At 57.1% G+C, this 22113-nt stretch overlaps 1 protein-coding gene across 1 annotated transcript; it reads right to left on the bottom strand.

Annotated features, from left to right (window-relative positions):
* Positions 1 to 1646: 1646 nt before the first annotated feature.
* Positions 1647 to 11299, bottom strand: RASGEF1A (RasGEF domain family member 1A; the record flags this gene model as incomplete). Its single annotated transcript, XM_084245278.1, has 12 exons — positions 11087 to 11299; positions 8759 to 8881; positions 6851 to 6988; positions 5912 to 6133; positions 5291 to 5365; positions 4881 to 4973; positions 4379 to 4481; positions 4208 to 4287; positions 3312 to 3503; positions 2435 to 2558; positions 1931 to 2003; positions 1647 to 1671 (listed from the first exon to the last, which is right to left on the bottom strand). Exons 1-12 carry the CDS (start codon positions 11279 to 11281, stop codon positions 1647 to 1649), a joined length of 1443 nt encoding a protein of 480 aa, XP_084101404.1. The 5' UTR covers positions 11282 to 11299.
* Positions 11300 to 22113: the final 10814 nt, after the last annotated feature.

Raw genomic sequence — 22113 nt, 5'->3', positions numbered from 1 at the left:
AGTTCACCTCTAAATACCAAACATCATAGAGTACGTATCAAATTGGGAAAATAAAGTAGCAAACGGAGACACTGTCAGGTAAGTACTAGAACTGATGACCCAGTGAGGTACACATTGACGTAAAAGCTCCTTAACACATGTACAGAAAATGTTCTAACATTGTATTCAAATATATATTCTCAAGTTTTAAGCCTTTATCTCAAATACATAAACAAAGCAATAGGTACTATCAATATACAATATGTACTATCTAGAACTTCTGGAAAGTGCAAACACACTGTGACAATACAGTGTCAATATTCTTGCTCCACCCAGGGCTGAGGGTGATGTCAGCAGCGGATCACGGAGCCACCTCTTTCCTGAGGCCTCACCTGCTCATCTCCAGGCTCTCCTGAGAGCTTTGGGAATTAGCAACTAACTGACCCATCCTCACCCAGGCTGCTCGGCGTCAGACGCCTGCAGAAGCCAGGCATGTGGAAACAGGGTGAGTAGTTCCAGATCTGCTCATGCAGAACGAAAGCCCACTGCCACTGTGAGAGTGCGCACGTTGTCCACCTGGCTTCCGAGGGAGCAGGGCTGTGCCCGTTCTAGGCCACAGGTTCAGAAAATGGAGCTTATCCTCAAGTTTGGGTGTGGAAGATACCTCTGAATGTTGGGTGGTTTTATATGAGTGGGCTCCAGCGGTTACTGGCCTGGCTAAGTTTCTGGGTCTTAGATCCACAAGGGGAGTCCCACCCAGAGGGCAGGAGGCAGGCCACTAGAGTACTGGTTTATGAGTTGCTTTTCACTGTCTGCTTGGTTTCAAGAACGGCTTTCAATGTCCCCATCCTGACGCATTCTTTGTATTCTCTTTATTACAGCTAAGTGTGTCAGTTACAGCCTGGAAAAGTGAGCGTTCCACGACTGCCCCTAAAATGTAGTTGAACAACTTGCCAGACATCTTCCAACAGAAAATAAGCTGCCAGATGTCCCTGCCCCTCCCCTCCCCTACCCCATAAATCCCTGATAAAGGAAAATGAAAATGTAAACTTTGGAAAGCCCATACTCAAAGGTTCACTTCCAGCAGTATGCAACGGACCTCCTTCTGGCTGGCACCTCACTGGCCTAGGCTTTGAGGGCAGCACCGTGCGGCCCAGAGCAGAGCTTTCCCGGCACCTCCCCGGCGGCACTGGCTGGCAGCGGGCTAGAAGAGCGGAGCGGGAGACCGGCCCTCTAGTACCCTCTAAGGCACTAACCCCGACATCAGAGACACTGGCTGGAAAGGCATCCAAACAGGCAGGGCTCACGTTGATTTTGGTTGGGTATTTTTAAAATATTTTTGTAAGATGTTAATAATCAAAGGTAGAAAATAAAAATCTACATTTCATTAGAATAAGATGTTATCATGGACGCCATCTCCCATGATACTCTTCCCCACCCTTCCCGAAAGCAGGGCCCTGCCCTGTTGTTTAAAGTAAACAAAAGAACTTCATTTGTAAGTGCCAAAGATTGATGCATGAAATAATTACCTTTTTTTTCTTCATAAAAGTTATATACAAAATGGACCCCAACCAGTGAGGCCTCCTCATCTCAACCCATATCAATCAAGATTAAAACTCAGTTTGCGAGTGTGCTTCATCCAGCGTCTGCGGGCTGCATCCATGCCTTCAGGCTCTGTTAAGGAGAGTGGTCCTACAGGTGGACAAGCCACAAGGACGTGATCAGGCGGCTGACAAGCCCATGTCATTAGGAGAGGGTCTGGTTTCCAAGAAACCACCATCAAGGGGTGTGCACACCCCAAGGCCCCAGCCTCCCACTAACCTGCAGCCTGCACCAGGCTGCGTGGAAGCGCCCTCTGCCACCTTTCAGAGAAGCAGCTCCATCGTGCCCAACCCCAGTCCTTGCCCGCCCCTGTAGACTCAGGCAGGGGGTGTCTCTGGAGTTCTCCTACCTGAGGGTCTTCCAGCTGTCTTTTTCCATGTGGTTCTCGGGTCCTTCACTTTCAAAGGAGGCTATGAAGAGAGCTGAGAGACAGGAAGCCTCTCAGAAGCCATGTCCGCATTTGGTCAGTCTGCCTACCGCAACAGCTACCCCTTCTCAAACTCTCCCTCCTAGGAAGGAACTCCCGCACCAAGGAGACAGTGATGCCTGGGCTGGTCCACAGGTCTCTGCTATGCGGGGTTCAGGGCCTGGCACTCCTCCTTGGGGACTCTGAGGTTTCTGGCTCTGCAGCAGTGGCCCAACTCCATCCTGGCGCTCTCATGTGGCCTCCGGGCAAGAGCCTGATCTCTTTTTGTGTTTCCTTCATCTGGCATCTGCCCACCACCCAAACTCATGCACGCACTCCTGTGGCTGAGCTTTCCCTGACCTGCCGCCCGGGATGATCCTGAAAAGGCCCTGGGTGTGGGAGAGTCAAGCAGCGTGTGGGGGGGAGATGCTACGGAGAGTCCCTCACCTTCCTCGCTGTAGATGGGCGCCGTGAGCAAGTAACTCTGAATCTTCTTGTCCTTCTCGAACGGACACTCTACCTGTGTCCATGTCATGAAGTCATGGATCTGTCTGGAGATCTCCCAAAATTTCTGAAGAGGCAGAAGACCAACCAGATACTCATTTGTCACCTTAAGCTTGAAATCCTTCATCTGGGCCCGGTGATTGGTTCTGGTCTATCCAGAGAGAGGACGGTGGCCCCACACAGCTGACTCTGGCCACAGAAGCACTTTGTGCAGCATCTCAGCCTGCAGGTGCTCCCAGGCCACACCCAACTGACCACACCACCCAGAGCATGCCATCATCTCTGCAGCCTGTGTAGGAACCCACAGCTCCCTCCCACCCCTTACCTGTGGGAGGTGGACCCCACACAGTCCCGCTCCCCCTACGCCTCCCCAATCACCTCTGTCCTACCCGCCTGCCCTGGCCAGGTGCCCTTGCCCCCCACTCAGGATGACTTTGCGTCCATCTGGAATTCTGTTGCCTCCGGAGTCCCTTCTTGCCTAAAGCCTTCCTGACTCCCAAACTCCCCAAATGTGGGTGTGGGGGTAGGTCCTTTCCGTGTCCCTGGTAGGCTCGATCAGTGCTAGGAAAATACAGATTGCCTGTGGCTCCAAGCTCTGTACGCAGATCATCCACCGAGAAGGACCTGGGCCACCCTCATACCTCCGGGTCAAACGGCACCCAGGACCCATCCTGGAGCTTTCCCTCCTAAAGGCCCTTCTGCCACAGGGCACCGCCCTGCACTGTGGTGGCACAGATTCGCTTACACTGGGGCGAGGCCTGGAGGCCTGCTCACCCTGTGCTGGGACAGCGCCACCCCCACCACTAGGGGGCTGCCTCACCTTGAAGTTAACGTGCCCGCTGGGCAGGTGGTTGGTGTGGATTTTGTGCAGGAAGTAGATGTCCTTAACGAAAAGGTTGAACACAGGGATGACTATCTTCTCTCGGCTGCTGTTGGCCATCTGGGACCTCTGCGTGGCCCCCTGCAGGGCCGTGCGGTAGTTGCAGAAGTTGCTGGATGGGTCCATGTGGTGCTGTGGGTGCATGGGAGCTCGTGTGGGCAGCGCCCCTGGCACCCCTCACACCTGCTCAGGACATGCCTTTGCAGAACATGAACAACTGGTGGAGAAGGCCTGTCCCCTCTGGGCAGCCCTGGACAGAAGAGGCCTTTCCAGGAGTGAGCACCAGGGAGGCTGAGCCAAGTCCTCCAGGTTTGGTCTGAGCGCCATCAAGAACACCGTAGAGAATTCTCATCAACTTCCTTTAAAAACCTTCCTCTGTCCCAGTGCTTAGACTGACACTTCCCAAACCTGACCAGCTCCACGGGACATGTGTCTGCACAAACGGATTCTGTGATGAAATGCATCTGAGCAAGACTGCATGTGAACTCACCTGCCAGCCCCTGGGCCATGAACCAGGACCATGGGAATCTGGCCAGGAAAAGTCCGCCAAATCTCTGCTTAACATCACCCAGTGCAGGGCTAAAGGGCTGTCTTTAGTCAAGCTCTACTATTCACTCTCTAGAACTCGAGCCAGGTGATGCCTACTCTGACTGAAGTCACAGGAGTGGAGGAGAATGCAGGCTCACCCACCTCAGAGGGCAGCCAGCGCAGCCACACCAGCCAACTTGGTGTGCCCACCACCAGAGGCACTGCAGGCAGTGGGTCCTGGGCAGGGGCAGAGCAAGATGGGAGACCCAGCCCTCCCCAGCCCACACGGGACGAGGCTGGGTACCTACCTCCAAGACGTCAAACTTGGCCGTCTTGACCTTGGACCACGTTTTCTTCAGCCGCGCCACAGGACTGAGGTTCATGCCAGCTGCAGGGGATGGGGACAGCAGGGAGAGTCAGGGCAGGGGGAGGTGGGTCAGGCAGAAGCTGGGGGCCAGCTCTGGGGCCTGGACACTCACAAATGATGGCCATCATGGAGTTGAAGTTCCCGATGTTGAAACACTCCCGGGCCACGTCAATGAAGAACTCCAGCATGCGGGTCCGGTGCTTCTTCTTCACCACCTGGAGGCAGCCCGATGGCCTCAGCATGAGCCCCCGCCCCCAGTTACGGAAGGGTGGTCTGGACAGAAGCCACCCCGGGGCCCGGAGAGCTGCCTGACTGGGGCAGGGAGATGCCCATGAGTTACAAAGGCAGGAACCATAGGCGTGCACTGCCCGCGCTGGGTGTGGGCATGAAGGGGACCCCCAGTGCTGGGCACAGGGTAGACCCCACAGATGGGGTACCTGCTATAACTCAAAACATCACTGTTGATGTTTGTGGGGGGGACCTTGGTTGGCACCTCCGAGGCCCTGGCAATAGAGGCTTCCTTCCTGTCTACGCTTTCAGACCTGGATCACCTGAGGGAGACAGGATCAGAGCCTCAGATCACACCCCTTGTGTGTCCACACACTCAGGCTTACCCGGCACACCTCGGTGGCCACCAGCATGCTAAGGCAATTGAACCAGTTGTCGTAGGCCTCCAGGCTATAGGTCTTGGTCAAGTCCCCTCGGCACTGTGGGAATACAGCAGGTCACAGGGAGCCCCAGCCCCAGCCCGAGATGAAGAGTAAGAGCTGCAGTCAGGGGAGGAAGCCATGAAAGCGATGGGGGGGTGGGAGTGGCCCAACCGGCCCCCCTCCCTGCACGCCCCACCCTGTGGCTGTCCACGGAGCACCTGTGCTGAGGCCAGGAGGTCAGACCCACTTCCACCAGGCAGTAGGGTTAACTCCAGAGGCACTCAGGTCTGCTGGGTGAGGCCCCCACCACCCTGCACAGGGGCAGGTGCCCGGTCTGCCCTAAGGCCACCCAGAGTGCGAAGCAGCCCCCTCACCCTGTGCTTGTCCCGGGAGTCCATGTGGCTGACGATGTGCATCAGGTCCTCGGGGTGAATGCTGCCCACCCGCTCCTGGGACAGGGAAGATAGCACAGGAAGGGTGATATGCCTGCAGGCAGGGCTGGTCCCACACTCATGCACAGTCCCTCCCTGGTCACAGCACCCAGCCACTGGGCAGGCCCTGCACAGGCCCCCTCAGTGTACCTGATAAGGCCTCTGGGAAGAGAGGGGGAAGAGCTGTGTGGCAGTGAGGCAAAAGCCTTGGGGCAGTGGCCACCGTGCACAGGGGACCTTACCAGCCCAGGGCACAGGAGAGAGGAGGTGACAGGGCAGGGGAGCTAGTTCTCTCTCTCGGAGCCCTTCACCTCCTCCCAGGCTAGTCCTCCATCCTGGGGATTCTCCTCACCCCAACCCCTCTGATTCCTAGGAAATCAGAGCACAGAAGACCCCACAGCTCAGGCAGACACGGCCAGAGACAGTAGTCAGGCCTGGCAAGCAGACTTCTGCTGACACCCCCATCTGACCAGCAAGAGAAAGACGCTGGGAGTCCCGGATCCCTGGGTAAGCAATGGTCGGTGTACCCCAGCTCTGCTTGGGCAGGGCACATGCAGCACTGACCAGCTCGATATGAGTCAGCTGCTGGGCCAGCACCAGGGGGTCACAGCACACGCCCAGGATGTCCTTCTGAGCAGCCGGCGGCTTGGCCTTGAGAACAGGCCCTTTGTCCACGGCCGGCGAGCGAAGCTTCTCCCGTAGCTCTTGAAGCTGATTCCGGGCAGCCAGGGACAGCAGCAGGCTCTGCGTCATTTGGGCAATGGCCTTCTTCACTGTGCCGTTCTCCTGTGGGGGTCAGGGGGTGAGGGAGGTGGGGCATGGACTGCTGGCCAGACCACCACTTCTCTGGAGGCCCCACTTCATCTTCAGGGATAAGCCTGACTTTGAGCCCACATCCTCTCCCCAAACCTGCCATGAGCACCTGGGCCCTGGATGGCAGCAGGACATCTAAGGGTCCTGGAGAAGATGTCAGGGAAGGGAGCTAAAGCTGGGCAGGGCCAGGCTGGGCACCTAGGTATGAAAAGCATGCCTTTGTGGCCAGTATCTGCTTCCCCTTCCTGCAGGGGAGAGCAGGGAGGGCCTCCTGGGGCCAGGAACCTTCACCTCCTGTGTGGGGGGAAGCCATTCCTCCCTCCCCTCCACAAAACTCCCCCTGGTCTTTCTGAACCTTCTGGGCAGCTGAGATGCTGAGCACGCCACTGTGGAGGCCCAGCCAGCCAGGCTCCCTCCCACCTACTCTCTTGAAGCCAAGAGCGAGCTGGGAGCCAGGAAAGGCCACATACCTTCTGTCTAGTGCCCTCCCCACCACCAAAGCCCAGGAGAAGGGGGGGCCTGGACTCCTTCCACTGCCCCATGCCTCCTGCACAGAGAAGGTGCCCACAGGCCAGTCCTCATCGGGGAGTGACAGGGAAAGGAGTCAGAGTGTCCCTAAAGACTCACCTCGTGTGAGAATAACCCCCCTGACCCCCCACACACACCTGCCAGGAGCCAGAAAGGCCTCACCTCGTCACACTGTGTGACCCGGTGGGTGATGGCCTTCAATTCAGCCATGGCCTTCTCATCCTGGAAGTCACAGGGGAAGGCCTCTGTCCACTCCTTCAGCAGCTGCACGATCTTGGCTGAGAAGGACTTTAGCTTGGCCTGGGGTGGCAGGGGAGAGAGTGAGATCCACCCCTCCAGAGTGGACAACAGGGTGAGAAGCAGTACAACCCCCCCATCCCCCACCCAGGTCGGCAGCATCCCCCCAGGACCTGCACCCCCACCCTGTGCTGGACAGTGGCCCTCACCATGTCCACCTGCAGTTTTGTTCCACCCGCTTTGTTTCATATTCCCGTTAAATTGGCTCTCATTTTTAACCCCCCTCCATTACCACCATGACAAAGAAAACTAATTTCATTTGTTGTAATGAGAAGGAGCCCAAAAAAGAGCAGAGTGAAAACCAAGCAAAATTAATGGTTTACAAGAGACTCTTGCTCTTGCCTGGTACTTTTTGGTTAAAAGAAAGTTGGCAAGTGCTGGGAAGGGGCCCCCTCCCACGGTGGCATCACTAAAGGTGGTCTGGGCACCCGGACGTGGCCCCCATCTACAGGCTCCCAAGTCTGGGGAGGGGAGAAGGCACCGGCTGCAGCATCCCAGTCTGTCCTCCATGCCCAGCCCCCCACTCTCCCACCAAAGGTCTATGGCCATGGGCTCTTCCTCGACCCTGATGAGCTGTCTTCCCACCTGCACCTGTACAACTGGATCATTCTGGTAACTGGTGGGCCCAACTCCCCCTCCCTGCATCCTTCTGTGCTACCTCCAGCCTGCAGGATTACACACACCCCCCAAACCCCCAGCAGATCCCCCCGTTGTAGCTTCCTCAACCTTGCGGAGCCTCCACCCAGCCCTTCCCCTGGCCCCCAGCAGCCAGGCGTCCCCCAGAGCTCTGTACGTGCATTGTCCCAGCAGGCACTGCTGACATTCCCTCAATGACCACAGGGCCCACCCTCAGCTGCAGCTCCAGCCCCACATTTCCTCCCATGGGAATGTCCCACTGTGCCTGTCACTCCAGACATGCTGGCGGGCTCCCCTCAAGCTCTCCTCCAGCTTCTAGTCTCCATGCTGGCCTCAGCCTAGTCTCACTCCCTCCCCACCCGGCCCTGGTTATTTCCACCCATCCCCTCAGGAGCCACTCCTGAGCCCGGCTGGGCCAGGGCCTGTCTCTACCCCTGCCCAGCAGCACCATGAGACAGGTTCCCTTTGGAAAGGAGACTGAGGAGGAAGAGGCACTCTTAGGCCTTTGCTGCAAACCTCCAGAGGAGGCCTGGGCTAGTGACGGGAAGATCATCAGTAAAAGGGAACAGACTGTGCTCGGCCGAAGCCCAGACTAGGCCGGCCAGTGAGCCACCACCCCATCTTCAGCGCCATGCCCTGGACTTCTACAGGCCTCACCCAAGCCCCTGCCTAGCTGTGGCTTGACCCTTCTGACAGCCTAAAGACTGGCTCAACTAGAAGAAACAACCATGCTTAACAGTTCACTGAAAATCCTGTGAGCAGGCTCAGCCTGAGGATGCTGCCACCTGAGCCTCCTTAGCCGGGCAGTGACCCAGCCCCACTGGCTGTTCCCCCAGTTGCAGCGACTAAACCCTCCATGCGGAAGCCTGAGCACCGACAGGACAGCTGGAGAGCTGTTTCCTGTAGAGGGAGGGGCAGCGCCCTCCAGCTGTTACTTCCAGCATCCTGTGAGGCGTGTTCAGCTCTGCAGGCCCCTCCAGGCCCTCAGAGCCAGGCCCAGGTGTACCAGGAGGCAGACAAGCCTGGCTGGCCTGAGCTAAACCCCGTCCTGCCCGCTTCCTCTGATCATGAGCGCCAAGCAGAGAGCATGCCAGGGGCATGGAGGTGGGCAGTGCACGTCAGCCGGCAGGCCTTTACCTTCTCGGGCCCAGCCTCCAGGTGCTGCCTCTGCTCCAGGCAGATCTGCCCCACACGGGCCAGCAGGTCATGAGGGGGGATGAAGACTCGAGAGCTCAAGAGAAACGTGAAGATGTACGTCCTCTGAAGAAAAGAGAAGGGACAGAAGGAAGCGGGGGCGGGGGGTCAGTCAGGCCTGGGGCAGAGGAAGGGCAGATGCACGCACAGCCTATGGCCCCATCTGGGCAGTCGCCTCCCAGGCCCAGCATCGCCATCCAGCGATCACGTCTTTCGGCATGGTCAACGAAACCTTGAATGCCCTTCCTCCTCTCTTATTGCTCCCCAAATCCTGCCCACCATGTGAGGCATAGATGAAACCCCAATTCCCAGCAGCTGGCAGAGGTCTCCCCCCAGAGGCTCCCAGCACCCCATGCTGCCGTGCTGGGGTTCTTCAGCACCCTGTCCTGCCCCGCAACAGAAGCCAACCCCAGCCTTACAGTTGGCCTGTGTGAGCCTGTTGTCCACACTGCCAGCCCACAGTGCCCCCTGCGCCAGGCTCCAAGCTGGTTTCTGCTCTGGATCCTCACCATTGTGCCAAGCGCCCTGGCTGATGGGGGGGGGGGGGTCAGGCCACCCCATGAGGTCAGGCCTGGTTGCAGGGAAAGGCAGGGCACGGCAGCAGGAGATGCTGTAAGCCAACTGTGGGCCATGTCCCCACCTGCCACACCAAGGCCCCTCCACTCCGTGTCCCATGCCCTTGTCACCAGGCTGTGTGGTGCAGGCTCTAGGGGTCCTCACCATCCACCATCGGGACTGAGGGGTGGCAGGGAGGTGATCAGAAACCTGCTACATTGGCCCCTGCCTGCAGACAGAATGCACTTATGGTTGGGGAGGCTACTTGGGGCTCTCCTGGGGATTCTATCCCACTCAGACATCACTCTGCCCCCCAATACCTGCTGCAGAACACTCAGCCCCAACCCTGGGCCCAAAGAAGCAGGCCTGCCTTCCCCCAGCCCAGAGCAAGTGGGGCCATGGATGCTGGGAGCACAGGTCTCATGGAGCAGCATTCAGGGCTCAGGCCCTCACTGTCCCTGGGGGAGGCTCTCCCTGGGGCAGCAGGGGTTCCTCTAATGCCCCCCAACAAACTCCCATGCCCAGTCCCCAGTCTGTGCAGCATGGGTGCTCAGGAGCCTCCCTTTAAGCAGACAGCTCAGAGGAAAGGCACCCAGACATCACACTGCAGAGCCCTTAACCAGAGGCAGGAGGAGCACCCAAGGGAGGACCTCTGCCTCTCTGAGGAGGAGCACGGAGACTGTCTGGGGTGTGTGTTCCCAGCTGCCTGCATACACAGGGTGGTGGCAGGGAGGGGAAGACTGGAGAAGCCAGGAGCTGGTGCCCAGCTGGACACTCCAGCCACCCCTTTCCACCCCCACCTGCCCTTTGCTCTCTACTGGGAAGGAGGCGAGGCTCCAGGCACTGGGTTTCGGGTGACAGTCAGCTGAGGAGGCGCCTCCCAACACCACATTAGCCAGTACTACGGCAGGACGCCCCAGTCCCTGGAGCATCACGGCCAGGGGTCTTGGGTCCCCTCTTCCTGGCTCTGCTACTGGGGTGCTCAGCTGCCAGCCAGGACCTGACAGGTTTACAGGATGGACAGAAGGACAAAGGAGAGGACAGAGACCCAGGAGGGAGGAGGCCTGACAAGGGGGCGGGGGGTTGCACGAACTCCCAAAGCAGAGCTCTGCCCTCAACAGCTCTGCCCTGTGGCTAGAGCAGGCGGGCCCAAGGCCACCGCTGCTGCCCATACCACTGCTGCAGGCAGGAGGGAATCCACACACGACAAGGAACTTTCTCTCTGTTCTAAGAATGCACCAGCGTTACCTTGAGATGATGAAGGATGACTAAGTTGCTGTTGAGGCCAGGCCTGCCCGTGCGGATGTGTTGAGGCCAGGCCTGCGCGTGGGTCTGCTTGCCTCCTGGTGTGAGGGGCTGCCCTCGTCATGCTGGACTCTTGCAGTTAGTGCACAGAGTGAACTTCCCAGCTCAGAGACAGGACACATGCTGGGTGGACCCTCATCAGAACCCTGGTCTTGCCCAGAATGCAGACCCCCCAATGTCTGCTTCCTTGTGTCACTGGAGCTCTCTCCCCCCTGCCTGGGGGCCACAGGAAAGTCACAGCAGGCTGGGGGTGGGGTGCAGAGCGGGAAGCAAGGAAGGCAGCTCCTTTGTCCAGCTCCCCATTCAGCTCCCGTTGTCCCCTCTGTCAGCCTCATCCCCATCCCAGAGTGACCGCCCCTGGAGCCCAGATGGCTCCAGCAGTCACACCCTCTCTAGGCCCCCAGTACTCACATCGGGGTAATAGTCCACTTTGGGGACCAGGTGCTCCATCAAGGCCTCTAGGGACCCCGAGACAAGGCGTCCATCCTGGAAGATGAGGTCCCCAGTGCCGCCGGCCCCTCCGCCTCGCTCCCCCATGCCAGGCTGCACGTGTCCGCTACAGCTGGGCCCGAGGATGCTGGAGAAGACCACAGATGTCTGGGGCATAGTTTCCTGGGAGAGAAGAAGTAGGTGTCAAGGGCGCCCCATCAGGCAGCCTGGGCTACATTGGATGCAGGTGCCCTGTGAGAGCCCCAGCAGGCTTGGGAGGGGGACTCCCTGAGGTGCCGGAGGGAACGGACTCCTTGTGGTCCCACATCAGCTGCAGCCTGGTGAAAGTTTCTTCAGCACCTGGTTTGTGTACCGCAGGCCTCCCCCAAGGGGACTGGACAAACAGAGCATTGTCTGGGTTATACCCCAGTAGGAGCAGAGAAACTATAAAGGAAAACAGTGCTGGGGGAGCACCAAGAACACAAGGGAGCAAGGGAGCTGCGAGCAAGATGCACCGGAACAAACAGCATTAGCCACGCAGCTCCCTGGGATGACAGAGGAGCACCGCAGGCTCAAGGCATTTGCCGGGCTCCTGAGCCAGCGCGCCTGAGAGGAGCAGGGAGGGCGGGTCAAGGAGCCAGCGTGCAGTGATGTGCCCCTGAGCGCAGGAGTGACCTGACTCAGGGCGAAGGTCCCCAGGGTGCTGTGCGGAGACCCAGCAAGGATCTGAAAGCCAACTAGGGGTTTTGCATAACCCAGGGAGCCACGGGAGAGTCAGGTAGTAGCAGAGGAGGGGGCAGGGCAACTCTGAACCCTGGGAAGGGTGGTTTGGGTCTGAGTTGACAGCACAGAGAAGAGTGTGTGTGCTGGTGGGATGTGGGGAAAGATCTGGAACTTGCTTTTAGATATGGTGGATTTGAAATGCCTGTTAGCTGGAGATGTAAGGCTCAGAACCCCCACAGCTGGGGCTGCCCACAAGTGTCCTGGCAGTGTGGCGGGGGCTGAGCATTCCCACCTCACCCAGCTGGGCTGGATACTTTCCCGAGACCTGGAGAATCTGCAGCCCTCTAGGCTTCATTTCCCCTTTGCCTGAGGCAACCAGCTCTCCTGAGAGGAACTGCACAGGATCAGGGGGACACATTGGCCAGCCCAAGGCTAGTGCTCATGGTGGTCAGGTAAGGTCTGCCCACCTTTCCCACCTGGAGCGCAGGCAACTGAGGTCAGGATGAAGGAACTGGGCCTTCCTGCTGCGGCAGGACCATGCCAGGCTGCCTCCTCTGGGCACTGGCAAGCAAAGGCCACTGCCCTGGCACCTGCCTCCCCAGTCTTCTCTCAGACTGGGACAGGGGTGAGCCTCTGAGCCATACAGGCCTATTTTCCATTGTGCCAAGCAAACAGTAGCCGTGATTCCTTTATTGCCTTGAGAGGACCCAGGCCTTTGCTCTCCAAGGGCTTCCTTCTCTGAACACTAATATTCAGAACCCTATTTAAATGAGGTCAGAAGGCTAGAAAGAGAATACCCACGCATGCACACCTCAGCAAACTACTGGGCCCAATAAGCTTTGCATTTCCCATGAGACAAGATACTGTTTCTGGCTCCACCGGGGCTGAGAACGGGTCCTCCACAGGTTATACGGGGGTGGTTAGCTTTGGATTCCAGGAGTGCCCTGGGTCTCACCATGAATGCTCTCTCCTATCTGCGCTCTTCTGTTGTTCTGCTTCCGATTGAGCCCTGTTTGTGGTTACTTTTGTTTGGAGCCAACACTTCACAAGCAGAGCCAACTCTCACCCACAGCACATCACTGAGCCTTCCAGGAGGGAAAAGGGCAACCAGCCAAAACAACACAGACTCCCCTGACAAACACCTGAAAATCACCTTAGAATTCTCCAAAAATCCTTTGCAAGAAAGGCAAGAGCTCAAGGAAAGTTCCCAGGGCAAGGCTGGGATGGGAAAGTCCCAGGTTCAACCCAAGGAGAGGGAGCTGGAGTCAGGTGGTGCACAGCCAACTCTGGACTGTGAAAGATTGTCTTGGGTCTGATGAACTGATGGCATGAAAAGAGTAAGCAGGGTTTGGAGAAAGATCTGGAACTCCCTTTTGGATGTCTGGGTGCTCCTACAGCTATGGGTTGACCATCTCTATCACATAGAACATTCATAGAACATTCCCCTCTGCACATTCTCAGGCCCCAACACGTAAGGAATATGGCAGGGCAGGGCAGGTCCTCTGTGCTTTAACAGGCCCTCCTGGAGTTTCTGATGCTACTCAAATAAGAGAATCCCTACTTGACCAAAGCCTTCCTTTTTCAGATGATGAAATGGAGCTTCAGCAGGAAGGAAATCAACTAAGAAAATCCTAGGATTTTCAAGAGCAGGAAGTCACCACCTCCAGGAAGCCTTCCTGGGTTAATCCCCAGACCCACAGGGCCATTCCTCCAGCCCACGGCAGTTCAGTGAGTATTTGTGGGATGAAATAACAAAGGTGGGTACCCTGAGTACCTCAGCACCTGCAGGTAAACAGCTGTGTAACCACTGACATGTACAGGGACCAGAGTCCCAGCAGGTCATCTGAGGCTCATGTGCTACAGGGAATTATGGGTTCAAATGGGGACTATAGGATGGTAACCTTTGTCAGCTGGCCCTTCTGGCCTCAAGTGCTTGGTTACCAGAGTCAGCATTTTCCAAGCCCCTAGCCTCTCCGGCTGCAGAAGCTGCAGGCTGCTCTGGCCTGGAGCTACCACAGCAGGCCTCAAAACACTCCCACTAACTCTCACAGCCTTTGCCCCATCCCCCACATGCCCAGGCCACCCTGTGCCCAGCCAGCAGGGAGACCTGCCCCAGTGTCAGGGAAGTTGTCCAGGAACCAGAGGAGAGGAGCCTGGAGATTCATTCTCATGCTCTGCTGCCCACGATGGATGGGCAAGCCAGCAGGATGTGCCAGCTCTGTGCTGGGCATTGGCCTGCAGCTGTACCCTGGTAGCCTCAGCACTCACTATATCCATGGCCAAGTGGGGGACACATGCTCAGGGTCCAGTTACCCATCCCAAAAGGTCAGGCCCCCACTCACATGTCCTGGGCAGCCACAGAGCTGCACTCCTTCCCACCTGACCTTGACCAGCCCAGGACTCACTGCTCCGTTCCTTCCCCAGGCTTCCCAATGACATGAGGGTATTTGTGTCCCACCCATATCCTGCCAGTACACAAGAGGCAATAGCTTTCAGCTTGGGGCGAGGACCCTACAACTGGACTCCCCAGATGCACAAGATCTCATACTGGTCATTTTAAATGGCACCAATATCATTGCACAGAAGACACGTGACCAGTCGTACTGACGACAGACTTGACTTCCGGGGAGCTGACGGAATGGAGGCTTTCACTTTCCATTCCACATATTTGTAAACTATTTGGTAACTTTTCTAAGCAGCACATCTGTTATTTTTAAAATAACTTTTAACTCCAAAGAGGCTGAGTTTCAAGATCAGCACTTTTTGTAAAACCACATTAAAGAGGCTAAAGGCCCAGGGCTAGGCCCCTGGACTCCACCTAGCATGTCACCTGGGAGGTAGGCTTAGCCAAAACCCCCTCAGAGAATGGGCAGAGCCCACAGGGCCACTGAGATGCTGCCTGGGGCAGGGTCTCCCTGACCTGGTGTCCTCCCATAAGCCCTCCTCTCCAGGCTCACCTGTGCACCTGCCCTTAGGGCCCTGGAGACTTCCCAGAGCCCCTTCCTTGGCTCCCCTCAGTCCCTAACAGAGCCCACCCCTACCAGGCCACCAGTACCTCAGAGATATTCTCCAGGCTGAGCCACAGGGAGGAAGCAGTTTCTCCAGTGTGTCCTCCTGGGAATTTAGAGCACCCTTGGGTTCAAGTCACAGCTCCATAACAGAACAGCTCCTGACCCCAGACAAGCTCAGCCAGCCTAAATTTCCCCAGCTGTTAATGCGCTTACCCCTGTTGAGCTCCCTGCCTGGCCCCTCTTCCATCATCCTCCACTCGGCCCCATGGTCCTCTCTGCTTTTGCAAGTGGGGTCCCCCTCTGCCATCCAGCAAGAACAGAACCTGTGCGTCTACCACCCCCAACTGGTCCTTCTCAGGGAGGGGCCTCTCAGAGCTGAGCAGCCAGGGAACTCTGAGCTCCTGTCCCCGGAAGGAACCCAGCAAGAAAGCAACCAGGGCAAGAAAACAAGAGCTAAGACTCAGCGCACTTGGTACCTGAGGTCAGTGACATTGATGCTAGAGCTGAATTGTCTCGTCAAGCCTCACAGTGGCCCCAAGAGAGAAACCGTTAATCTCCACAAGCCACAGATGAGGATGAGGCACAGGCAGGCTGAGCAAATGCCGCGGGTCACACATCCACATCACAGCAGGGCAGGACAGCAGAGGCGGCCGTCAGGGAGGCCTGGGTCTGTGGCTTTCTCAGAGCCTCAGTTTCCTCATCTGTGCAGTGGGCTCAGGGAGCATTACTTCAGAGACTCCCTGGGAGAATTAAGTGAGCCCTATGTGTAAGACAAAGGGACTCACCTCCCCCTGAGGGGCCGACTCCCACAGACATGCTGCTGGGTGCTCCCTATAGGCCACATGGACACGCAGACACAGAAGCACTGGGTTATAGAGGACACGCAGGCAATGACCGCCGAGGGCCAAGCTGGGCATGGCTGCTCTTAAAGGGCGTGGTGTGGGAGCCACAGCGCCAGCACCACCTGGGCCCTGGGGCAGTGAGCCTTCCAAGTGAGGACTCACCAGTCTGGAGCTTTATATCCTCTCCCCAAGCTCCCGTGTGACCCCGAGCAGCAGCGCCACCACCTGGTCGTCTTGAAACGCAGGCCCCCGAGTGCTAGCTCAGGCTGGGAGGTCAGGCCAGTATCTTAGCTGGACACGCTTGTCCCTTTGAGGGTTGTAGCCTCCAGTTGAGGAAAGCCCACTTCACCAAGGGCAGAGCCCCCTGGCTGTGTCGGCACACCAGAATCACCTGGGGAGTCTTAAAAAAAAAACCTTTTCAGGGCTTCCACCCCAGTTATTCTGATAACTGGCCTGGTCACTGGCGTTTTTTAAGGTTTTCAAGGTGAAAATAGGAGCAGGAAGTCTCTCTCCTGCCTCTGCGGCTCCTGGCTGCACCCAGGCCTATTTCAATGGTGCGGACAATTGGCAGTGAGCTCCTGACACCAAGCAGACCAATTGCCTGCACCAGCTTCCTTGAGGCCAGAGGATTGGGCCCTGTGGGGCCCTGGACTCCCCCAAGTCACCTGGGGCTGGCCTGGCCTGGACAGAGCAGCAGCCCTCTTGGAGGTATGGGGGACAGACTTGCACCCAGCCTGACCCTCAGTCTCCTTGCAGCTCCTCCTCTATTCAGGCAGGAAGGCAAACACCTTCTAATTATAGTGGCAATTGGTTCACAGCAAGGCAGGTGAAAATGATTCACAGGCTTCTAGAAGCCAGACCTTGAAAGCTTCCCTCCTCCAATGCAGGGCAGGTGCGAGGGTGGGCCCAGGTGCCAGGTGCAGGTGGGATGGGCCCTCCTGCCTGCTCAGAGGTGCTGGCTCTCAGTTCCGAGGCAGTGACCATGTGCCAGCACTTTTCTGTTTCATATCTGATCCTATTTGGCTCTTTGGGGGCTCTGTTGAGGAAGGGGGTCCTGGCTGCATCTGGGCCCCACTCCTCCTGGTTGAGCCCCAAAGGGTGCCAGGATGCCAGGTGAGAAGACCACACCCACTGCACGGGCAGGCTGTGGGGACTGGGGGAGGGATAGGGTGGGTGGGCAGGAGGGCAGGCCTGGCAGGGGCTGAGTCCAAGGGGCCCTTTGCTACCTGACTGGATGAGATGCTGCCAGCAGTGTGAAGCAAGCTGGCCCTGGGGGAGGTGGGCGAGGTGAGCAAAGCAACAAGGTCTAAGAGCTTTGTGCAGCTACGCTGTTGTCCTCTCCTCTCCTCTCCCCTATAACCCCCAACCCACCACCTCTGAGTGCAGAGATGTCCAGGCTTGGCTGAGATGATCCACTGGCCACCTCCCGCTGCTCCCAAATACAGCATGGCTGCCGTGTGAGCCTGCAGCGACCTCTACTTCAGGATCCCATCTGCTCCCCCTTCCTGGTCTAGCGCAGGCAACAAGCCGTGGGCAGCCCCTGCCTCCTGCAGCTCATCCCTTTAATGCTACTTCTCCATATGCCACCTTTGACCATCACATCCATCCTGCCAAGTCTTTTCTTGTGGTTTCAGGTCTGGGTCTGCATCTACGGTGAGAATCCAGATGGCGACAAATACTATCTTGGCGTGGGTGGGGAAGCCTCAGCTGCTCTAAGCCTCAGTTTCTTCAGTTGTAAATCAGGTATAGGGTTTCTTGCCCAACCTCCCTTGCAGGACTGTGATGAGGGTTAGATGAGAAAATGGAAGCAAATGTGGGAGCCATAGCAGATGCCAGATGTGCCACCCACATCTGTGCCTTGTAGCCATGGCACCTGAGTGGCCTGGTTCTAGCTGCCACTACTGCTTCTCACCCATAGCTCCTGACAGAGGACCTCCTGGCCATTAATACACCCCACATTTCCTGCCCCAGGCTGTGAGTTCTTGCTGAGGCCTGAGACTCCGGATGTATCTAGGCCCGTGTGCACAACCCAGGAGTCAGAGTGGACCAATAAACACCCTGGGCAGCTTTGGATCAATGGGCCGCTGGCCCCTTGCTCTCCCCACATGGACAAAGGCATTTCAGAGCCTCTCCAAAGAGGTCTGGTGAGACTGACTCATGTTGGAAGGCATCCCTTCTATTGATTCGCTCTCCTACCCTCCCTCCTGCGTCCCTGGGACCACATTCCTAGATAAAGCTTGCACACGTAAGCTTTAGCCTCAGGCTCTGATCTCTAGAGAAGCTGGCTCAGAGAAAAGCAGGCTTCTGGCTTGTTTCTGTGAGTCTCCCGTATCTGGAAACATACACACTGATGGCTCCCAAGTGCCCGGAGGCTGAGGAGAGGGGAACCGAGCAGACCTGGGCCTACACCTGAGCCTCCACTGTCAGTCTGGGGACAGTGACTCCATCTGTATCAGGCCCCAGTGTGTCAGGCCCTTGACCTTCGCAGCGTGGGTGTGGGAATACAGGGGGGAGAAGCACGGAGCGAGGCCTCCGTCCGGGAACAAGTGCTGCCACACTTGGCGTGTGACACGCAGTGAACACAGCTCTCCAGGTTATGCTCAGCCAGCTGAGGGGCTGCTTCAACCTGGTCCTTGATCGCCAGTCCTTTCCTGGGTACAGTCTTGAGTTCTGTGTCAACATAATTCAGTCCCCTTTTAAAAGGCGACTCAGCTTGAGCTTCTGAGTATTTGTAGCTGCCCTTCCACCCCCTTCTGAGGCCGCACTGAACCAAAGCATGAAGAACACGGAAGCTGCTGGCCTGCAGGCCCAGGAGGAGGAAGGGGAAGCATGGTGGGGGCATGAGGGCCTGAGACTTTGGGGCCCTCTGAGACAGTGAGGCGAGGTGAGCAAAGCAACAAGGTCTAAGAGCTTTGTGCAGCTACGCTGTTGTCCTCTCCTCTCCTCTCCCCTATAACCCCCAACCCACCACCTCTGAGTGCAGAGATGTCCAGGCTTGGCTGAGATGATCCACTGGCCACCTCCCGCTGCTCCCAAATACAGCATGGCTGCCGTGTGAGCCTGGCAGCCTAGGCAGCCCAGGTGCGGGGAGAGATGCTGGGAGAGGCAGGACAAGAAGGTTTGGGGAAACTTTTTTGGAGGAAATGATGAAATTTTCTTTTGCAGTCTCTTCAAGAGACTTTAGAGATCTGAGTGCCACTCAGGCCACATGATTTCTAACATGGCCCTAGTGGAACCTGGGCCTACAGGTGTCGTGCCCTTTCATCAAGCCACATAAGGAGGGGCAAAGGGCACCTGCTCTGGTCACTGTGTACAAAACCTGGGAGGGCAGCTGTGCAGGTTTACACCTCACACCTTTTGTGACCTGGGCACAGTCCTTCCCCTCACAAACTCCAGCTGGGCCCAAGACGGCCTCCAGAGACGTTGCGCACCTCTCATCACTACAGGAGATTCCTGGGCCCCTGGGAGCTACAGGTATGACAGAGGCCCAGATCCTTCTGGGCCAGGAACACCAGCCTCACTACAATGACCAGCAAGCTGTGGAGACCAAACGCCTGTGGCCACCTCTTCACGTCTACTCTTGCATTTGCCCAGGCCAGGGTAAGGATTCCATTCCTTCCTGACATGCCTGCTTCTCCTGCTTCCTCTATGAAGATCTAGCAAGGCCTTGGGGAGGCCTGACACTGCCTGATGGTTTTGTTAAAGGCTGCCATAGCTGAAGTTGTCACAAACAGTTTACTGGAAAGGAATAGAAATGATACTGAGACCAGGAAACACCAGTGACTGCGGTATAGTGTGAGGAGTGGAGCTGCCATCTGGGGGAGCTCGGCACATCTCCATGCCCCGGTTCTCCACTCACAGGGACAACCCTCATTTCTTGCCTCCTAGCCCTAGAAGGTGGGGGTCCCTGCTTGGGAGCATGGCCTGTGGGCCTCCAGCTCACAGTCTTATTCCACATGGGCTTTACCATCCTGGACTCCAGGCAGAAGGGAAAGGAGAGCAGGAATGGACTCAGCGCATCAGGTGGGGCAGGGCCTTGTCCTTAGGAGTCACCTGGGAGAGGCCATGGCCTGCCCCACCTGTGGACTCTCTGGTCCTTTGGGCTTCCAGGCCTCTAATGCCCAGCTACCTGCACCCCCACGTCTACTCTGCCTCCAGGGCATGTCCTGGGGAAGGGGAGCTGGTCCACTCACTCTGCCCTGGGGCATGGGACAGGGCAAGTCTCAGTACCACAGGGAGTGAGGGAGGACTGCATTAAGGCAGCACCAGAGTGACTAGCTGGCCTCAGACACAGCCAACTCTGCCTCAGCTGAGAGGGGAAACAAGAGCTTCAGGAAGGAACAAGCTCCTATACAACTGGTCACAGAGTACAGAGAAGAGACTGAGAGGAAGGAACTATCTGGGGCAGGTGCCCAAGACACATTCGGAATTTTCGGACCCCTTCCAGATCCTAGAATCTGCAATTCTACGAACTCCTAAGAGACACAAAAGCGGGGTTACATTTTCTTTCCACTAACCTTACACTTCAAATATTTATCATGAGTTGGATGGAGCCCAGTCCTGTGGTACTACACATCTCAACTCACTTCCTGGAACACCTGGGGACCCAGGAAGGCAGCATCAAGATGCCAATTCTTGAATGAGGACGCCAGGTTCACAGGCCTTGGATAAGGCTGCTCAGGTGGGCAGCAGTGAACAGGCCTGCCCAGGCCTGCCCCAGCCTTGCTCCTGACCATCAGTTCTCCACAGTGTGCCCAGCTGGGTGCTGGGTCATGACCCTCTGAGCATCAGAGAAAGGCCAGGGCCCTCGACCTGGACACGTGGATAAATGCACACCCCCATAGCATTCTGCATGTGATCCCGGGTGTTGAGGGGCTCCCAGAAGCTCATCCATGGATGCCACATTAAGAATCCCAGCTTCCTGGAAAAGTGGGGCAAAAATGGCCCTTAGGGCCCATCTGGCACGAGTCCCCAGAGATTCGCCGTGAGGTGGAGGAGGGGACCAGCCAGCCATCTCTGCCAGGCTTTGCAAGGGGAGCTTCTTTCTCAGGCAGCACATGGGCTTCTATTTTTTAACCTACTCAACAAAATTTGATACTATTTTTAGTTCAGCAAGCTGCAGGGCATCACAATTAGCAACTGAAAATTACACATCTTGCCAGTCTCCCCTCTGCCGGCTGGGGAAGAGAAAGTGCTCCTGGAGGGGGCTGGGTGCCAGCCCTGGGCCCCAGCCCCAGGGCCACTTAGCCAGGAGGGCAGCCATTGGCAGAGGTCTCAGAATGGGTGACTTCATGGAATTGCCTCCTGTTTCATCTTACGTTTCACTCTAGTTCCTGGAAAATCCAGCCTTCGTGGGAGCAGGGCAGGTGGCCCATTGGCCCTCAGGGGCCACGACTAAGAGAAAAACCCAGCTGGCTGCTTGGACCAGAGTCAGCAACATGCCAGCCCATCTCTGCTGGAGATCCTGGGGCAGCCTGTCCTGCGCCCCAAGCTGCCAAATGGACTCCAGTCACCCTTCCAGGGCGAACTCCAATTCTCTGGAATTGTTTGCACTGTGAAGGGTTAGGAGGTAGGGTGCTCCCACAGAGCCCTTACTCACTGCTGTTTCTCTCATTCCTCACTGTGTTAACAAGACGTGCCTAGACACTGGAGATGCACCAACGAAGCAAACAGGGCTGTCCCACTCAGCAGGCTGTGGCTGGCTCACAGGGCAACCCCACAGATAGGGACATGCTGATAGAAGGGGATCCCTGCTCTAGAAGAAGACAGCTGTCAGGGCAGAGCTGACAGCCACCTTAACCAGGTGGAGAGTTTGGTGTCCCTGAGAAGGTGAGACCTGAAGGAGACTTCTGGAAAAGGAAGAGCTGTGAGCAAAGGGAAGGGCTGGCACCGCTGCCCCTGAACCCTAGGGCCGGGAGTCTTCCATCCCTTTTGCTCTGCCGTCTTCCCGAGCACGCCCTCGCATGTCACTCACTCCGAAACAAATATTTCCTGATTATCTACGTGTCACCTCTGCTAAACCTGGATCAGGGCGAGCTTGCCCCTGACCACCCTAGGCCATAACCGCCTCCAGCCAGATCGTGCAGGGAGCGCTGCCGCCACCTCCCTCCACCGCGGGGCACTGCAAAGGGCGGGTCGCCCGCCTCCGGTGCGCCCCGAGTCTGCGCGGCGCGTGTCTCCCAGTGGGCACCCCTAGCCGTCCCGGATGAAGCGTCCATCCAGAAGCTCAGCAGTCTTTGCCGGATCCAGCAGGTCACCACCGTGGGGGGCAGTCTCCGGAAGAGGAACTGGCTGTGGGGACCCTCACTTTACACAGCAGGGAACGCTAATCAGGAGGTTGCAAGGGAAATCAAATTTGTAAATGAAATGCTTGTTAAATGCACGGGAGCGGGAGGGGAAGCAGGCACCACAGTTACATGATTGCTCCTGCAAA

The sequence above is a fragment of the Talpa europaea genome, assembly GCF_964194135.1.
Source record: "Talpa europaea genome assembly, chromosome: 10".
In the NCBI taxonomy this organism is placed as follows: Eukaryota; Metazoa; Chordata; class Mammalia; order Eulipotyphla; family Talpidae; genus Talpa; species Talpa europaea.
Note: the sequence above shows the minus strand (reverse complement) of the source record. Positions and strands in the feature narration are given on the sequence as shown.